General features: G+C 37.9%; 1 protein-coding gene across 5 annotated transcripts in view; it reads left to right on the forward strand.

The window, feature by feature from the left end:
- The first annotated feature begins 2,305 nt into the window (after positions 1–2,305).
- Positions 2,306–19,281, forward strand: part of LOC145018757 (uncharacterized) — a 51,273-nt gene continuing 34,297 nt past the window's right edge. For all 5 annotated transcript variants that reach the window (XM_078976605.1, XM_078976608.1, XM_078976607.1 and 2 more), the window contains exon 1: positions 2,306–2,792. In XM_078976605.1, coding sequence (XP_078832731.1) covers positions 2,411–2,792 — 382 coding nt within the window. In that variant the 5' untranslated portion in view covers positions 2,306–2,410. The remainder of the gene's footprint in view (positions 2,793–19,281) is intronic.

The following is a 19,281-nucleotide window of genomic DNA, read 5'->3' on the forward strand; positions in this document are numbered from 1 at the left end:
ATTACCTTGAGGTCAAGGAAGTTCTCTGAGGATATATTCGAAGGGATGCATAAAATGAATATTGTTTAAAATAACTCGGAAATATTTATAATGATTGTAAGTATTTATGATTAGGGAGATATTTAGGAATCATTAGACACAAATACATGCATTGCACTCTTGATGTAATGAAGAAGCTTAAAATGGATTGTCTTATACGATGTTGGTAGCTAGGGTTTTAATGTGATGATATGATAATAAAAATCAGTTTTACTTGAGGGCAAGCAAAAGTCAAGTGTGTGGTATTTTGATATGTGCATATTTATTCATATAGGTTGAGCAATATCTAAATACTTTTAGCTATAATTTTGCTTATATGGGACAAAAGGTACTTAATATGTTTTAAATTTGTTTTGTAGTAGCGAAGACATGCTCAGGATGGAAAGTAACCAAATAAGGAGCTGGAAGCAGGAAAAAGTATGCTAAGGCATTTGAAGTCAAATTATTCAAGGTGTATAAAGCCAACGGCGTGTGGATTTCCTACCATACCATTTGTGAGTAGAACATTCACGTTCATATGACTGACTTGGAGAATACACGTGGATCCAGATCTCCACACTGTGGAGCCTATTTGTCACGACATAGGAGCCATATTTAAGGAAACTATATACATTCGGACATTAGGTCGAATTCTAGAAGTTGGTTTGAGGATTAAGCTAAGGAGTACGACTGAAAACCCTTAGAAAACCCTCAGAAGTGAAGATTTTGTTTTGCACTCAAGCTTTAAAGATAATTTAAGGAAGATCATCATTAAATCATTAAGTTTGCTAGATTTTACCATGTATTTTCTAGTTAACTTAGATTTCATGATTGTTTTTGTTTTAGTCACGAGCTAATCATCCTATACCTCTGTTTGGTGACGATAAACCTGATCCTTATGAGTTGATTTCCAAATTATGGATGTTTTATATTGGTTTTATTTGTGTTTGATAATCAAAACCCTAGCATGTTGAAGTTTTAACTTATATTGCTTATTAATCAAGTTATGTGTAATAGTTAAGCATTTTGGTTGCATAACTTTGTTACCTAATGGTTTATGGTCATTAAATAACTGGAGCTACTGATTAATCATATCCAAGGGTTAAGTAAATAAAAGTTAGTAACGTTAACTATGTTAGAGAGCATGATTGATCCATATTTTGTGCTTAGTTGCTTGACTTGATCATAGGAAGTTAACTACTAGATTTGTCATTCATAGTCCAATTCATATTTATATCAATTTGGTGTTGAACTTGTGCTTCATCAATGCATAGTAATTCATAAATTGGTACATCTAGGTATTTGATCATAATAACTGGTAATTTAAAGAATTGATAATTACTATAATCTACCCACTAGAAATTAACCAATTGAGAGGGGGAAATCAGAAGAAGTACATTTTAAATCTAGAAGTAGAAATCGTCTTCTTTGCTTGCATAGTTTTAATAATTGTATAATTTATAGTAGTTTGAATTATGTTGTTGAACTTCCAAAATCAGTAAAAACCCAATTTAAAGTTTGTTCTTTAGTATAATTAAAAATAGTTATCTTTTTAATTAAATTTCGTTCTTTGTGTTCGACAGCCGATTACCTAAGCTATTCTATAATCCGATTAGGTACACTGCGTATAAGTACATAAATTAGTTAAGTTAGTTAGATTGATAAAATTAAAAGTTGATAGGTATACTTTGTGCACATAGAAATCCTAACTAAAAATGTAAACTTTTGACCAAATTTCTTAATAAAATTTAAAATCTAAGCTAAAAGTGTAAAATTTGGACCAAATTTATAATAAAAATTAAAATCTAAGCAAAAATGTAAATTTTGAAAGTTTGATGATATATTAACCGGATAAATGATCAAAATGAATATAATTAATGGTTTTTTGAACTTAACTAAATAAAAAAACATATAATGATTAAATCTATTATTAGATGAATATATAAAAACTTTTATGCAGTTTTCCTTTAAAATAATTGTTTATGGTGAGTTACATTACTTAGTCTCACTAAAAATATTTTAAAAATTAATTAAGTGTTTATATGATAAATTGAAATGTCTTTTTAGTCAACCCTTTATAAATTATATTAAAAGATTATTGATAAATTGTGTATACAATTAAAAGGAAATAGCAACAGGCGCACAAAATTAAAATAATAATAATAATAATAATAAAATAATAAAAAAAACTAAATAAATAAAATAAAAATAATAATAATAATAATAATAATAATAATAATAAAAAAACTCATAATAAATGCATGAAAGGTTAGAGTATCCTCTCAACAGTAGTTTTCCCAATTGCTTTGAATTCCATTCTAATTTCACCTTACACAAAGTCTAATTTTCTCTTCCGATTCATCATCCATCCATTAAGCTATACTACACTGAAATGGCAGGCTTTAATGATTCATCAACCCCCGCTCGTGAACCATTTACCTATACTCAAGATACTTTTCTAAATGCATCAAAAGCTAATATTTCTAACTTCGTTTCAGTGAGGCTTTCTAGCGATGAAACTTATCCTCTTTGGAAGACACAGATGCTTTGCATATTGAAGATTCACAATATGGTTGGGCTTGTGGACGACAAAGTTGATCTACCTACAGCTTCTAGCGAAGAGATCATGGACAAATACAACACTCTTCTCAAAGGTTGGATTTTTGGATCGATTAACCAAAATTTACTCATCCATGTCATTGGTTTTAATCCTGTCAAAGATGTGTGGATAAAATTGCAAAACATCTATGATCCGCCTGACTCTTCTAAAGAAGGTATGTATTATTATCCAACACAAGCTCTCAAGATTTAATCAGTCCACCTTTGGTTAATACAGTAGGATTAAGAACTGCTAGCTGCTAATTTATTAACTAAAAAGTTCAGAACTTCCACATCGTAGAACTTTTAATTATATCGTTATTTAAGAAGTTTTGATCAGTCTCCAAGAGTATATTATATTCTTCTAAAGTGTTTACATATTGTTTTATCCTCTAATGTCTTGTTTATTTAAGAACGTTGACTTAATATAGCGCATCGTTTGTTACAATCCTTATGACGTCACGGAAGTAGTGGTGGATGGGATTAATATTTTACACACCAGTTCGAGAACCCTATCCTAGTCTAAAATACATTTATATTTAATATTTAACCATTACATTATTATCATCCAATTATTTACACTAACATTATTATATAATTATTATATTATTATCGTATAATGAATAATCACTAATTAATTATTTTTATTATAAATTAAAAAAATGCTCCCAGTAACTAAATATTATTTAGTTTGTATATTTTGTCCCTAATATTGTTTTTAACTCTGCATCTTCCCGATAACTTATCTGTTTGTTGCATTTTATTTTCCCTCTAATTTATTTTTAACCTATGTTTTTATATATAGTTACTTTTATTATATTATTTTTATCATGTAATTGATCCCACTCTCATCATATGGTACAATCGAAAAAAAAAAACAAAAAGCAAACCACTTTGAACATGACACAATACGAAATCTCTTTCAAAAAAAAAAAAATTGTTTAAATATTTATAACCTGGATACACATGTTAGATTTATTTTGCTTAGGCTCTTGAAACTTATAATTTTATAATGCTGTTTTAAAATCTTCCTCATATGTACGTAGACTCGTTGTATCAAATCATAGATCAGTAAATATCTGACATGATTAGTCGCAATTCATGAACCGACCGACACACTCCCACTGTCCCACATATTAAAGACCTTGTTGTCAGAAAACTTTTTTCATCTCTAGCTCACATTTTTTTCTCAATTGAGAGTTTTATTTCCGGTTCCACAAAAATATTCAGAGTTGTTTTAACTTTAACCAAACTAACAACTTGAACAAAAATAATTTTATAATGCTGTTTTTTTCCTATTTCTATTCCTATTGTATTATGTTTTAGTAAAATTATATATATATATATATATATATATATATATATATATATATATATATAAAAGAATTATATCAAATGCATTAATTGGTTTTGTATATTACATCAGGTATATATAATACAAGATATAGAGATATACAATCTAAGATATTAATTGACTAGCCTAAACATAAGGAATTTAAATAAGATAAATATTATCAACTTATCTTGACATCTATCAAGAGTTATTGTTAATACCTCCCACAAGTGAAGAGGTGGTGGACTAATACCTAGCTTGGCACGGAATTGCTCAAAAGCGGACGAGAAGACTTTTGATAAAGATGTCGACTAGTTGTAATGATGTCGGAACAAACCGTGTATATAATAGACCTAATGAGACTAACTCTCAAACAAAATGATAATCGATTTCAATGTGCTTTTCCCGTTTATGAGAAATAGGATTCTGACATAAAAAGAGTGCATTTCAGTTGTAACAAAGAAGAGTAGATCGATCAGGTGGTAGGGCATGCAATTCACGAAGGAGATGAGTGATCCAAACAATCTCAACGACGGTGTTTTCCATTGTACGATATTCAGATTCACAGCTGGAACGCTGTACATTCGGTTGCTTCTTTGCACTGAAGGAAACAAGATTACCACCAATAAATATGGAATAAACATATGCAGAACGATGAATTTCGATACAACGAGCCGAATCTGCATCTGAATATCCAATCAGAGAGGAAGAGGGTGGGCGAGTAAAGTGTACATCATAGGATAAAGTACCCTTGACATAATGTAAGATACGTTTAACTTCTTTAAAATGATCAGTCATTAGAGCATGAAGAAACTGATTGACTTGGTTAACAACATATGACAAATCTGGATGATTGATTGTCAAATAGTGAAGGGCACCCACTAGTGAACATAAGAAGTGGAGTCTGACAGAGGCTTACCAGAAGTGAGAAGAAGTGTCGAGGTAGATAAAGGTGTGGTTATAGGTTTGGAATCTTGCAACCCAGAGCGAGTTAATGTATCATAAGCAGTTTAGCATGGGAAACAAATAAACCATTTTCCATAGATGACACCTCAAACCTAGATAGTAAGTAAGTGTGCCAAGATCTTTGATGGAAAACTCAAGATTGAGTTTAGAAATAAATGTGTGAATGAAAGACACATGATTGCCTGTGAGAATGATGTTGCATGCAAAAACAACTTAAATATTATCAACTTATCTAATCTTTGCCCGAATAGGAAGAGGATGATTCAAGATTTGTAGGCGAGGATGTCATGTGAGCCAAAGTATTAGAATCAACGTACGAATCTAGTAAATCATGAATAACATGGCATTTTGCTTTGAATGCTTGTGCCAAATTTGCATTCTGGTTCTATCCTTGGCTAGCAAAATAACCATTTGTACTGCAAAGCTGACAATAGGGTGGTCGTTGAGCATGACCCAACCCACCAGAAAAGGAACCACGACTGCGATTTCGGCCAACAGTATTGCTATCATGAGAGTGAGTTGTTAGAGAAAAGGTACATACTTAGTGTTGTTGACGATCAGCGGTGAAGGTACCAACAGAAGGGGAACAGTCGTGCATGGCTGGGATGAATAACTCATGGCCTTCAGCCTAGGATACAAGAACATGGAATAAAGGGGGAGGATAGAAAGCACAATAAGTTGTGGAGAAAGTCTCGAAAGAGGAACCAAGTCTACAACGAAACCATTGACTTTTGTCCGACTCGTCAACTGGGTGACTGATGGCTGCTAACCGATGACATATAGCTTTGAACTTACACCTATATTCTTAAACAGAAGTCGAACCTTTTTGAATTTTGTAAAGAGAGTCCTTGAGATTCTAAATTTGTTCTTGAGATTAATGACTACAAGAAAGTTCCAGAGATCGTCTTATATCATAAGAGGTTTAGAGACATAAAATTTTAGCCATGGCCTCTTCAGATAATGAAGAGTGAAGAATAAGGAATGCCCCTTGATCTGCTTCTAACTAGGTTGTATATGTATGGTTTGGAGAAAAAGCAAAGTGACAATAGTGGTTTTTGGTAGGATAGCAATCGAGTTATCAACATATCCTGTCAGTCGATGATATAAAAGAAGGGGGAGACGTTGATTCAACCATAATAGATAATTTATGTAGGTTAATTTGATGGTGAGCATATGGAGGATAGTAGCAAGAGGAAGAGTGTTATCAAAGGGTTTTTACAGGAAGAAGAGTTGTCACCTGCCATGGAGAAGAGATGACGAGGCATAACTTACGATGATACCATATAACAATTATAACAATTGCCTTAACTGGTTTTGTATATTACATCACATATTTATAATACAAGATATAGATATATACAATCTAAGATAATAATAGACTAGTCTAAACGTAAGGAACATAAACAAGATAAATATTATGAACTTATCTTGACATCTGTTAAGAGTTATCGTGAATATGTGTGTGTGTGTGTGTGTGTGTATATATATATATATATATATATATATATATATATATGTACTCAAACATGTAATCATACATAATTAAAAAAATTATATGAAAAATTATATGAAAAATCTAATATACAAAACATCCAATATCAAGAAAGATCTCAAATATAAAGATGATATATGATTTGAATTCAAATATATCCCCAAATAAAGGTAGATAAATGTTTACCAACTAACATAAACTTATAAATGAGCGGTCACCAATGTAATTGAATAAATGAGTGCATTGTTCATGTTTGTTTGTTTGACTAAACAACCAGAAAATCATTTTCATGTTTGCTTGTCTATATAACAAATAAACATAAAAGAACATTTTTCGATACGGTTCATGAACAATTCTTCAGATGTTTGGTTCATCTACAACCATACCCACATTTAAAAATAAAAACAAAATCAGTTTGGACTATTCGCATAGCATAGTCCATAACTGACTTAAAAATATTACAAACGGACTTGAATATTTAGTTAGTATGTTTATTCATATTATCTAAATAAAAGACATCAAGATTAACGAAAACATAAACCTCTTGGGGGCGGCACAACTAATAGTAATGGAGGTAGGTTTTTTTTTTATTTCCCGAAAGGCTAACCAGAGGAAATTGCATAATGTTTCGTAATCTCCGAATGAAAACATAAACATCAAGAAGGCCCCGTTAGTGCCTATCCAATCCATACTAACGATAACCTTGCTCTCACACAGAGGTATAGGAACCAAACCAATCGAACATCATTCATGATATAACTCCAGAAAAAAATCCCCAATGAACCCTCCATACACGTACTGGATGGTAATCTGAGATCTCCACTTCTAGCGGGTAATCAAGCTCTTCAGGAGCGTCACCAATCTACTTGCTGAGAGCAAAAGATATAAATAATTGGGTGGCGCCCAAATAAAAAAGGACAAAGGCCGGAACTATGTTCACTAGGAATGTCCCTAAATAGCAACATACATAATAAGTATAATCAAATAAGCAATAAATGAAAAAAGGAGAAGATACATACTAGTATCCACATCAGGTGTTGTACTAGCTTCAATGTCGTTGTAGTGCGTGCTACCACTGCTCCCACTGTCAAAATCGGACAATCAGCCTTCTTGTGGCCCCTTTGATTGCAATGGAAGCAATTAAGACTCGATCCATTGGTGGTAGTGGTGGTGGCTGTGCAATCCTTTCTGTAGTGTCCTGTCTTGCCGGACTTCAAGTAGCCATAGTCACCCACCTTGAAAATCCCCTGGTGCATCAAGAATCCACCCAATTCTGATAGTCCACTCATATCACTGATTCTCTGCCTAGAATAAAATGAAATACCACTCACCTTGACCACAAATCCCCAACCATCAACTCATCGAGAGGATCCTTCATAAATACAAGAGGCAACATTCTCTTAGTCAGGATACACCAGTGACAAAAAAAGTTGCCATTCGTAATTCACTTCCCTTGATCACCTAAAACAATCAACTACCATCTAACCTAACTAAATTCAAAGAAAGCAAACCCTTGATCTCATCTCAAGGCAACCATACCACAAGAATCTTCATGTGCATTCCAACACTGCCATACTTTCCCCCAAAAATGCAACTATCTAGTCCCATGTTAGGTTTAATTCCCAATTCTGAAAATCCCATATCTACTCTCTCTCGTTCCTCTGAACATGAAAAGTTGGAAGAACATAATCCCCATCGTGTAAAGTGACATCCTAATCCATATGCCAATCATTCAGCTTCTAGCTGCAATCCTCGAGCCAATCGTTACGGTCACTTCCTTCTTAAGTCTCGCGACTCAACTGACACTACCCCGAGATATTAAAATCAACTAACTCATCTAGGTCTATATGATTTAAAATCAAACTAAGATGGCAACTAAGGCCCAAGTAATCATCATGCCCTTCCATGTCCTAGAAACTCTTAATCGATAAACTGAATGAGATAGAAACACATTCCAATGAATCATGGTGTCAAACCATACAATATACCCTCAATCAGCTCCTTAGAATCCTCGAAAGTTTTCCTTGATTCGAGTATGGATCCAATGCTTTTAGTAATACAGGTCTAATACTACCTTCCATACTGATGAGATTAATAAACCTTTTAATCTTTGAAGATCGATAAGATCTTGAACAGGTTATGAAAACAATGACGATATAAACACAGTAAAATTATGGAACAAGAATGAATCAAACGTGTTGAATGATTAAAACAAAATCCTCAGAAGAGCTCGATTAAGAACATCAACTGTAGAGGATTGGAAGGTTACAAGTATGATCAAAGAAACCTTTAGTCGTCTGGAAAATATTGTATACTCAGATCTCTAAAACCTTAACCTAATATGCATGCAAGCATAAGCTTATATACAAAGCATAAAAGACATACGGTTGGACAGGCCCAAACCGTAATACAAAGAGGTAAAAACAAATGAGCCCAAAAGACGCAATCTTCTAAGCCCAACAATCTCCCCCTTTGCGTCAATTTGGGGCGAGATCTTCACTCTGTCTTCAAAGCAGATGGCTTCTTTACTGTTTGAAAAATTTTCGGTATCAAAGCTAGAATATGATGCCTGAAGGTAATATACCAACGAAGCATATCTGTAAAGTTCTTCTTATCTGCTGTTGAGTTCTGTTTGCATCGGTGAATGATATTGATGATGTGCTCCAGACACTCTGTAGAGAACAGATGCTTGTCTACCAACGCAAACAGAAATTTGTGCTTATCCCCCCTTGTGAACATAACTGTCAGATTGGAAGAATCAATCTGCCCCAACTTCATTTTATGGACATCTCCGGTTTTGGAAGTGGGCTTGACAGTCGGTTTCTTATTCATCACCTTTGCTATTTCCTGATTCACAGTGGCTAGCTCATGGACATAGGAAGCCAACATTCTTTTAAGATGAGAAAGAATTGGTTCATATTCTCTCTGGTTGGAGAGAAGAATGTTGTATAGCAGGATCCAATCGTGGGGGTTCAGACTGGGAAGATCTGCCAGAGAAATAAGATGTTCGGTGTTGGCAGTTCCTCTGTTGATTTTGAAATTGACGTTTACAAATTTCCCAGCCTGGGTTGGTTTCAGTACCTTGACTCTTATAATTTTCTGGGCGCTCCAAGTCAAGTACTGAGGTTGACCGAATTTCAGATAGAAATCGATAAGCTCCCTGTCAACCTTCGGGTTCGGATGAGGGACGTTTGCAGTGACATCAAAGCAGTGAAAAGTGAAGGCTTTACGCGTAATGGGCATGTCGAACTGCGAGTCTTTGGAGTTTTCACACTCAAAAGATGCAATCGGTTCCAACCAATAAATAGAAGGAAACTCAATTGCTTGAGTGATGAGTGTGTCTCTGTCCCAATCTGGGAACAGAGTCTTTTTAGCTTGAATTGTCTCCTCATCCTCCCGGATTTTCCTTTCTCTGGCTTCTGCCTCACGAGCTATCTTCAATGTTTCATCAAGCTCTCTGTCCCGTTTCTTGCGTTGAAGAGCTTCAGTAATGGTTTCATCTGATTCTGATTCGCTCTCAACTAGGACATGTTTACCAGAACCCGAAGCTACATTACCCTTCGGTTCTTGTTTGGACATACCTTCCTCTCCCCCTTGTCTCGGAAGAACATGCTTCTCCGAGACACCCTTCATTTCACTTAGGATAGTGATCGCCGGAAGGAGTTTCGCCTGGAGATGCTGACGAATAGTGAGGGTTAGGAAGGGATCATGGGAGTCAAGAACACCGGTTAACATATTTTTAACGTCACCAGCGCAACTCTGAAGAACTGCCCGTTGAGTTTGAAGTAAAGTGATTTCTTGTTGTGCCTGGGCCAGTTGAACTTTCTGTAAGTCAATAGTTGCCTGGTGCTTGATAACTTCTTCCTTCAGGGTGCTCTCGGCTACTAAAGAGGCAAAACGTGAATCCAAAGATTTGAGAATTGAAGTGGATTCAGTTTTGAGGTCAGCACGCAGAGCCTCAAATTTCCTGGTTTCTCCCTGAAGAGTGGCTGCGAACGAGTCTACTGACGCTTGAAATTTGGAAGCATTTGAATCAGCATGAGCCTTGAGAGAATCAAGAAAGATCTGAGTTGTATGAACAACCTCAGAAACTTCCTTAGTGGCTTTGGAGCATGAGGCTGCTGAATTGTCTACAGCGTCAGTGGAGCGATCCAAGGCTTCGGTGTAAGTCTGGATTGCTGACTCGATGAAAGCCTTCAGCACAGCACCCCCATATGCTTTACTGTCAGCCAGCAGACTGTCGAGTTTTGCGTGAATCTCTTGAAGTTGCTGACTTGACACAGGGGTATCTGTATCGGTGTCGGTAGGGATCCGGTAAGGGCTGTAATAGATGGAATCAAATTCATCATCATCACCCCCTAGGGTAGCACCGGAGTTGGAAGATGGAGAAGGGGAGGATTGAGGGTTGATGACCGGGGTTTCAACCACAGAAGCAGCCCCCGTATCAGATACGTTGACCGTTACTGGTGGTTGGGTTGTGGTTATGGTGATAGATTCTGTGATAATAGGTTAGGAGATAGAAGATAAAGGTTGAGAAATGGTGAAAGGAATAGTGGTTTCGGTTGTGGTTTGGGAAATTGATGTTGGAACAGAACTTGAGATGTTCTGTTTGGGTGATTGGGTTGGGGTTGAAAATTTTGGGGAAGTAGGAGGAGAAGGAGATTTGGTAATTTGGGGAGATTTAGGTGGGGTAGGCGAGTTTTGTGGAGACGAAACGGGTGTAGTTTCGGTTTGAGGATTAACGTCTGGTGGGGTAGGAGAGTTTTGTGGAGACGAAACGGGTGCAGTTTCGGGTTGAGGATCAACATCTTCTATTTCGGATGGTGCATTCTGTTTTGATTCAGAAGGAGATCCTTTGGCTCTTTTAGCCATCTTCTTGACCTTTTTCGATCTCGGCTGAGAAGGTGCCTCTGCCTCGGATTTGCGTTTGGAGGACCTTCTCTTTTTCTCCTTTTGGGGTGCGGGTTCCTTCATCTCAGCCTTCTCCTTTTTGGTCTCTCTTTTGCCCCGGTTAGCAGGCTGATCCAGAGCCTCAAGAGCTGCACGTTGTTCCTCGGAAAGAACCCTAGGAGGCAGGGGGGTTCTGGAGCTGTAGTCCGCCATAATCTTGTTGTGGGGCGTGACACATCTGTACATGGACTCAGGGATTAGTCCATAGTGGAGGAACTTACTTGGATCTGAGAGAATGATTTTCTTGGTGTGGTATGTGGCAATTGAAGCCATAAGAACATCCTTCATGACAGGGATGTCAAGAGAATCAATAGCTCTCCTGGTGATGAGGGTCCAAAACCTGGCGCATGAAATTTCTGAGTGCCTTGCGGTAGAGTTGAGACTCTGAACCACTTGAGACCAGAGAATCGACCCATAGTCCAGATTGATCCCGTTGTAAAGCCCATACAGCATTGTGAGAAATCCTTTGCTAGTGGTGTCGGAACCACCACATCGCTCCGCTAAACCCTTAATTAAAAGGGTAAGCAATCCATTCCACTGAGATGGAAGACATGATTTCTTGACTTTGCCAACAGATGTTAGAACATTTGTATACCCCATCTCGTACATCATCTTAAAGATTTGGGCGGTTGTGATGAAGTCTGGTGAAATAACAGAAGCATCTACGGCAAGCCCTAGAAGAGAGCAAAACCGTGCTTTGGAAACTGAAGTCTTCTTGTCGTGAATAGAGAAGTAGATACGGTCTTTGTGTTTGTCATAGCTTGCTGTGGAGTAGACTTGAGATAGCAGGGACATAGGAACTGCCTCCACCTGCGTTAATGCCAATACCAATGGGGAATATGTGAGGCATTCCACCACGTAGAGCATATATGAGTCATAGACGTATGGAGACAACTCTATGATCATGTTCTGATTTGGTTTGATTGCAAGAAAAGAAGAAGAAGCAGACTGATCGTGAGTGGAAGAAGAAGTCGCCATTGTTGAGTTTTTTTTTTTTTTTTTTTTTTTTTTTTTTTTTTTTTTTTTTTGAAGAAGATGAACAGGGGCAACTTTTTCAGAGATATAATGCTTTGAGAGGTAACTGCCAAAGAACAGGATCACGTCTTATTTATACCGTTCCCAGGAGAGAGAAAGTCGTGATGATTAGGAACCCAAAACGTCGCCTGAAAAAGCGCGATTAGAAGTTATGGTGTATTCAATGAAGACGTCAGCACACGTGGGGCTGAAACGAATCCTTTGCACGCGCCCAAATCTTTTTCGTACCGTTTGAAATCCCTTGTGCCCTTGTTTGGTTACAGTTGAGACTTAGAACCATGTGCCAAACAGTAATTAGAATGTGGGAAAATAATTCTGTGCATAAGAGTGTGAAAGACAAGGAAATAAGTCTAATGTGTTTGGTAGTGCGTGTTGTCTAAATAAAAGACAGAAGGCAGAAGATTCCGGGCAAGAATCGCTTCCTTCAGAGTCAAGAGAGACCTGAAGTGTTTGTGTGGTATCCCGAGAAATACGATCAGTTGTTTTTAGAGAAACAATGAAAGGCGTCTTCTGATGATGGCTGAGAGGTGACTGAACTCAATCCAAACATTAAGTCTTGACATAAAACTTAAGTGTTGGTAGAGTTACCTGTGAGACCGATGTGATCTGTTGAACAGGTAGGTGGGAAGTATTCTGTGATGGGAATGATATAGACAGAAATCTCAAAATAAATTAAACTGGATCTCTTTGGGAAGAAATGTCTTAGGACGAGACAGTTTCATAAAAGATCACTCATAAAGAAGATTTCCAAGTAAAAGCTTGAGTTAATAACTCACCGTCAATTCTATTTAGGTGTTGGATTTTGGGTTTCACTCAGAACGTGGTAATCGAATCTAAGATCATGAACTCAGATGTTGTGCAACCATAAGCCTCAGAGGTAAAGACCGAGAGCATCAAGGGTTACTTTGGGGAGCGAATGTAAGTGAAGAAGTTGAAGAGATGGTTAAGAGACCGAACGTACCTTCTGCTACATAAATGGGACAAAGCAGAGCAACACATGTTTCAGATGAGTAAAAGAAGGTAGCTCTAGACCGAATATGAGAGAATAGCCTGATTGGGAAGAAACGATAGGTATTGATCGAATCATTAAGGCATGCTCAAGGTCATAGAGGCTTGAGACAACATACAGCAGCATGCTTCTAGGGACGTCTAACTAGTCTTATAAGAGAAAAACATACCTGGATGAACGTTCCATAAGGAGATACTTGAATTCACTTGAGCAAGAAGTACATATACTAGAAATATGAAATATTTTTGAAATTTTGAAATTTACATAGAGATAAATAAATACTGAAAGACAAAATATTTTTGTTAATTTTTAATTTTCTGAAAAAGAAATAAAAACAGAAAGATAAAATATTTTTGTTAAATTTGAATTTTCTGAAAAAGAAATAAAAAAACAGAAAGACAAAATTTAGACAAGGAAAAGTAGTAGAGATTAGGAAGTACCGAGCGGTTTGATTGAATGAGTGCCTATCTTGTAGAGACAGAGAGAGACCGAGCGATCTGGTTGATTTGGTTCCGTTATGTTACTAGAGCAGAGAGCAACAGAGCGTTCTGCTAGGTTCGGTTCTTTGATTTTGCCAGAGCAGAGAGTAACCGAGCGGTCTGGTGGATTCGGTTCCTTGATTGTACTAGAGCAGAGAGCAACAGAGCGTTCTGCTAGGTTCGGTTCCTTGATTTTGCCAGAGCAGAGAGTAACCGAGCGGTCTGGTGGATTCGGTTCCTTGATTGTACTAGAGCAGAGAGCAACAGAGCGTTCTGCTAGGTTCGGTTCCTTGATTTTGCCAGAGCAGAGAGTAACCGAGCGGTCTGGTTGATTCGGTTCCTTGATTGTACCAGAGCAGAGAGTAACAGAGCGGTCTGTTAGGTTCGGTTCTTGAATTTTACCAGAACAGAGAGTGACCGAGCGGTCTGTTAGGTTCGGTTCTTGAATTTGACCAGAACAGAGAGCAACCGAGCGGTCTGTTAGGTTCGGTTCTTGAAATTTTTTTTTTTTTTTTTTTTTTTTTTTTTAAATAGAGACATGAGGATTTGGGACCGATTCTGCAACCATCATGCCTAAGCCTTGCAATATCTGATTGAATGATGCTTCAGGAAGAGCTTTTGTAAAGATGTCAGCCAGCTGATCGGTGGTTCTTACGAAGTGAACTTCGACATTTCCATCTTCCACATGATCTTTGATGAAGTGATACCGTAGTGCTATGTGTTTGGTTTTGGAGTGTTGCACTGGGTTATGACAAATCCTAATTGCACTTTCGGAATCACAATATAGTGGGATCTTCTTCATATTGAGTCCATAGTCTCGAAGTTGACTTTGGATCCAAATCACTTGTGATGTGCATGATGCGGCTGCAATGTATTCTGCTTCGGCTGTAGATAGCGACACGCATGTCTGTTTCTTGGATTGCCAGCTAACTAACTTCCCGTCAAGAAATTGACATCCACCGGTCGTGCTTTTTCGGTCGAGTCCACATCCTCCAAGGTCAGCATCAGAATAGGCTTGAACGAAGAAGCCTGAGTTGGATGGATACCAAAGACCTAAGGAGGTGGTTCGCTTGAGATATCGGAGGATGTTCTTCACTGCAAGCATGTGAGGTTCACGGGGGTTTGCCTGAAATCGAGCACAATAACACACAGAAAACATGATATCAGGTCTGCTAGCAGTAAGATACATTAATGATCCAATCATTTGACGATAGAGCGTGATATCGACAGCTGGTTTGTCTAGAGATGGGGTAAGCTTAGTGCCGAATGCCATTGGGACTTTGACTTTTGAGTCTCCCATCATACCGAACTTTGCTAGGAGAGTCTTTGTGTAAGCTTCTTGATTAATAAAGATGCCTTCGGGTCCCTGTCTTATGTTTAAACCAAGGAAAAAGTTAATAGGACCCATTGAGCTCATTTCAAACTTAGTCTCCATCAGCTTTCTGAATTCAGCCGTTAAGCTTGGATTTGTGGAGCCAAAGATGATATCATCGACATAAATTTGAACTATCATAAGGTGGTTACCTTCCTTTTTGCGAAAGAAGGTTGGGTCAACCGAACCTTGTTTGAATTTAGACATCTTTAAAAATTTTGTAAGTGTTTCATACCAGGCTCTCGGAGCTTGTTTAAGGCCGTACACAGCTTTATCCAGAATATAGCAATGATTTGGATGCTTTTCGTTCACGAATCCAGGAGGTTGCTCTACGTACACCGTCTCTTCAAGTTCTCCATTGAGAAATGCACACTTGACGTCCATTTGGAAAACTTCAAAGTTCTTGTGAGCAGCATAAGCTAGGAATATTCTAACAGATTCTAGCCGAGCTACTGGAGCGAAAGTCTCTTCGTAGTCTATCCCTTCCTCTTGACAATATCCCTTGACCACCAGACGAGCCTTGTTCCGTATAACATTACCTTCCTTGTCCATTTTGTTCCTAAAGACCCATTTGAGACCAACAACCGAAGCATCTGGAGGAGTTGGAATTAGGCGCCAGACTTTGTTTCTTTCAAATTCGTTCAACTCGTCTTGCATTGCTTGAACCCAATCAGAGTGGTCGAGAGCAGTGTTAACTGTCTTTGGTTCAACTTTTGATACGAATGAATTGAACATGCAAAACTCTACCTTTGAAAATAAGGAAGTCTGTTTTGCCTTCAGTTGTGATCGGGTCAGAACCTTTTCAGATACATCCCCAACTACCTGAGAGACAGGATGATCTCTGGTCCATTTGATAAGAGGAGGGTAATTTGGATCAACGGTTGGGTCTAAGTCGGCATTGATTATTTCTTCTAGTTCAGATTGGCTATCATAACCGAGTGTCACATCGTCATGTTCTACCTCAGTTGGTGTACTTTGGAAGATATGAGGTTCGTGTGATTCTAGTGGACCTGAGCTTGCTGGTGTTGAGACCTCTTCGGTTGAAGTTGTGGAATTTGGCTCCCCCTGGACTTGAGCGTTTGGCTCCCCCTCGACTTGTGTGCATGGCTCCCCTTCGACTTGTGTGCATGGCTCCCCCTCGACTTGAGCACTTGGCTCCCCCTCGATTTGAGCTTCGTTGGAAGGAGAGTCGTTACAGATTGATTCTTCTTCATACATTCTCCTTGCAGCATCTTCAACAATCTGCTCCATGTGATCAACTTTGTTATCTGCTGCACCAGCTTCAGAAAGTGAAGCATTCTCTGGTTCGTCAAAGAGCTCCAGAAATGTCTCGAATAGATTAGCAATCGAGACTGTAACCATGCCATTTGGAGGGAAGATTTCCCCAGTGATATTTTCTTTAGCCTGCAGCTTCTTGACATAGTTGTCGTCAAAGGTCACATAATACGTCTCTTCAATTTTTCTTGAACGCTTGTTTAGGACCCTGTATGCCTTGGATATGAGAGAGTAACCCAGGAAAATTCCTTCGTCGGCTTTGACATCAAACTTGTTGCGGTGTTCTTTAGAGTTGAAGATGAAACACCTTGTGCCGAACACATGAAAAAATTTCACATTTGGCTTCCTGTTGTTCAATATCTCATATGGGGTGAGTGCGAACCTTTTGTTGAGATATGACCTGTTCTGTGTAAAACAAGCAGCGCAAATAGCATCAGCCCAAAAATAAAGAGGTAAAGAAGCAAAACTTAGCATAGTTCGGGCAGCTTCACACAAGGATCGGTTTCGTCTTTCGACTATTCCGTTCTGTTGTGGTGTGTAGGGAGCTGAGAAATTATGACTAATTCCCTTCTCTGCAAGAAACTCTTCAAACCCCCTGTTCTTGAATTCGAGACCATTGTCGCTTCGGATGTTGCGGACAACCTTTTTGAGCTGTACTTCAATTTGCGTAATAAACGTTTTCAGCTTTTGAGTCGCTTCAGATTTGAGCTTTAGAAAGAACACCCATGTAAATCGAGAAAAGTCATCAACGATAACAAGAATATACTTGCTACCACCGATGCTTTCGATAGATGAAGGACCACACAAATCAATATGAATTAATTCGAGTGGTTCAACAACTTTTGTATTGATAATAGATGGATGACTTTGACGACTCTACTTTCCCATTTCGCATGCAGCACATAGATGATCCCTGTCGAACTTGAGTAATGGAAGGCCCCTTACATGACCTCCTGTAACAAGACGATTGATATCTTTGAAGTTAAGATGAGATAATCTTCGGTGCCACAACCAGCTTTCATCGGATTGCGCTTTTGACAATAAGCATACAGCTGGGTTTCCTTTGATGGGTTTCATGTTTAAGGGAAACATTTCACCCATTCGCTCTGACTTGAGAATTATTTTATTTGACTTTTTCTCTATAATTTCTGAACCTTCATCATCGAATGAGACTTTGAGACCTGTACCTCCAACCAGTTGAGATACACTAATGAGGTTGTGTTGGAGTCCTTCCACATATGCCACCTTCCTTATTGAGAAATCCCCATTGGTTATCATTCCGTATCCCTTTATGGTGCCGAAAGAATTGTTTCCGAACTTGACGTTGCCACCATTTGCAAGCGATCTGTACTCCCTAAGCTCTTCTTTCCTTCCTGTCATGTGACGTGAGCAGCCACTATCAATGTACCATTCTTCGTCGAACTGCTCGTCACTTATAATCTGCAAAATTTAGAGAGATTTAGGAACCCAAAGTTTCTTGGGTCCACGTGAGCTTTGCATGAAAACAGGAGCAATTATAGAGATATCAACAAGATAAGTTCTTTTTACTAGAGTTGTTTTATCTTTCCTTTTAATGGTGTACACTTTTATTTTGTTAAGATTAGTAGAGTTAGATTCGGTCTTTGATGTGGATTTATCGACTTTCTGCTTCCACTTTTGCTCAGTTGATGAATGAGATTTAGAACGTGATTGATATGAAACTGAGGATGAAGAAGAATTGGAAGAATGAAAAGAATTAGACTTAGAAGGAGACTCTAGATGACCCTTTTGTTTTTGATCATTGGAGGAACCGACCTTAGAGTTTTGTACTCTTTTGTCTTCAGAACCGAACCTCTGTGTTCGGTTGGAGCTACCTTTGGAACCGAACCTTTGGTTCTGGTTGATATCCTTTTCAGAACCGAACTTCTGCTTTCGGTTGTTATCCTTTTGTGAACCGAACCTCGGCTTTCGGTTTTTGGGACTTTCAAGCTTTTCCGCAGGAATGTTTTCATACTTTAGATTCTTGTCTTGATGAGTGAAGTATGCATTCTGGGAACGCCAGAATTGTTTCCTTTCAGAAAGGTTCTTCCGGTATCTATTGTTCCTTTCTATCTTCCTGTTCCGCATCTGAGATGGTTGATGATGAACATTTGCTTTTGTTTTTGCTGACCCCTTGATTGGTTCCATTTGAACTGCGGTGGAATTACTTTGAGCTGAAGAAGCCGAAGGAATGGTTTCTGTTGGTGAGTGAACATCCTTCTGAGGAGTATCTTTTGTACCACTAGTGCTCGGCTCACTGAAGTTGTTTGGCTTATTCAAAGGTTCGGGTATATATCTTCCTTTGCTCTTCCATGAAGTTCGTTCAGATAAACCAATGGTTTCGTCTGCATTATCAATAGGAGCTTCCCAGAAGTATTCATCACAGCCATCAGCATTGTCTTTGTCTACAATGGCTGCAAGTTCGGCTGTTTGATGTTCAGTTACTCCTGTTACCTTGTATACTTGATTTGGAGTAGTCCTGACCTTTTGATACACAACAGCTTTCTCAACTAATTTTGGGGATTTTTGATGGGACAACCGAGCGAACTCTACCGAATTTTCAGAAATAAGATTCTTGTGATTTTCTGGCTCGGTTTTAATAAATTCTGAGCAGTCAACCGTGTCCTCTACAGAAATTTCACTCATATTGTCATCCTCATCAAGCTCAGATGCATTTTCAACATCAATTTTGTTTTCTGAGCTTACTTTGGTGTTTAAAGAGTCAAATTTTTGCAT

Source organism: Lactuca saligna, chromosome 9 (genome assembly GCF_052625555.1).
Source record: "Lactuca saligna cultivar CGN05327 chromosome 9, ASM5262555v1, whole genome shotgun sequence".
Lineage (NCBI taxonomy): Eukaryota > Viridiplantae > Streptophyta > Magnoliopsida > Asterales > Asteraceae > Lactuca > Lactuca saligna.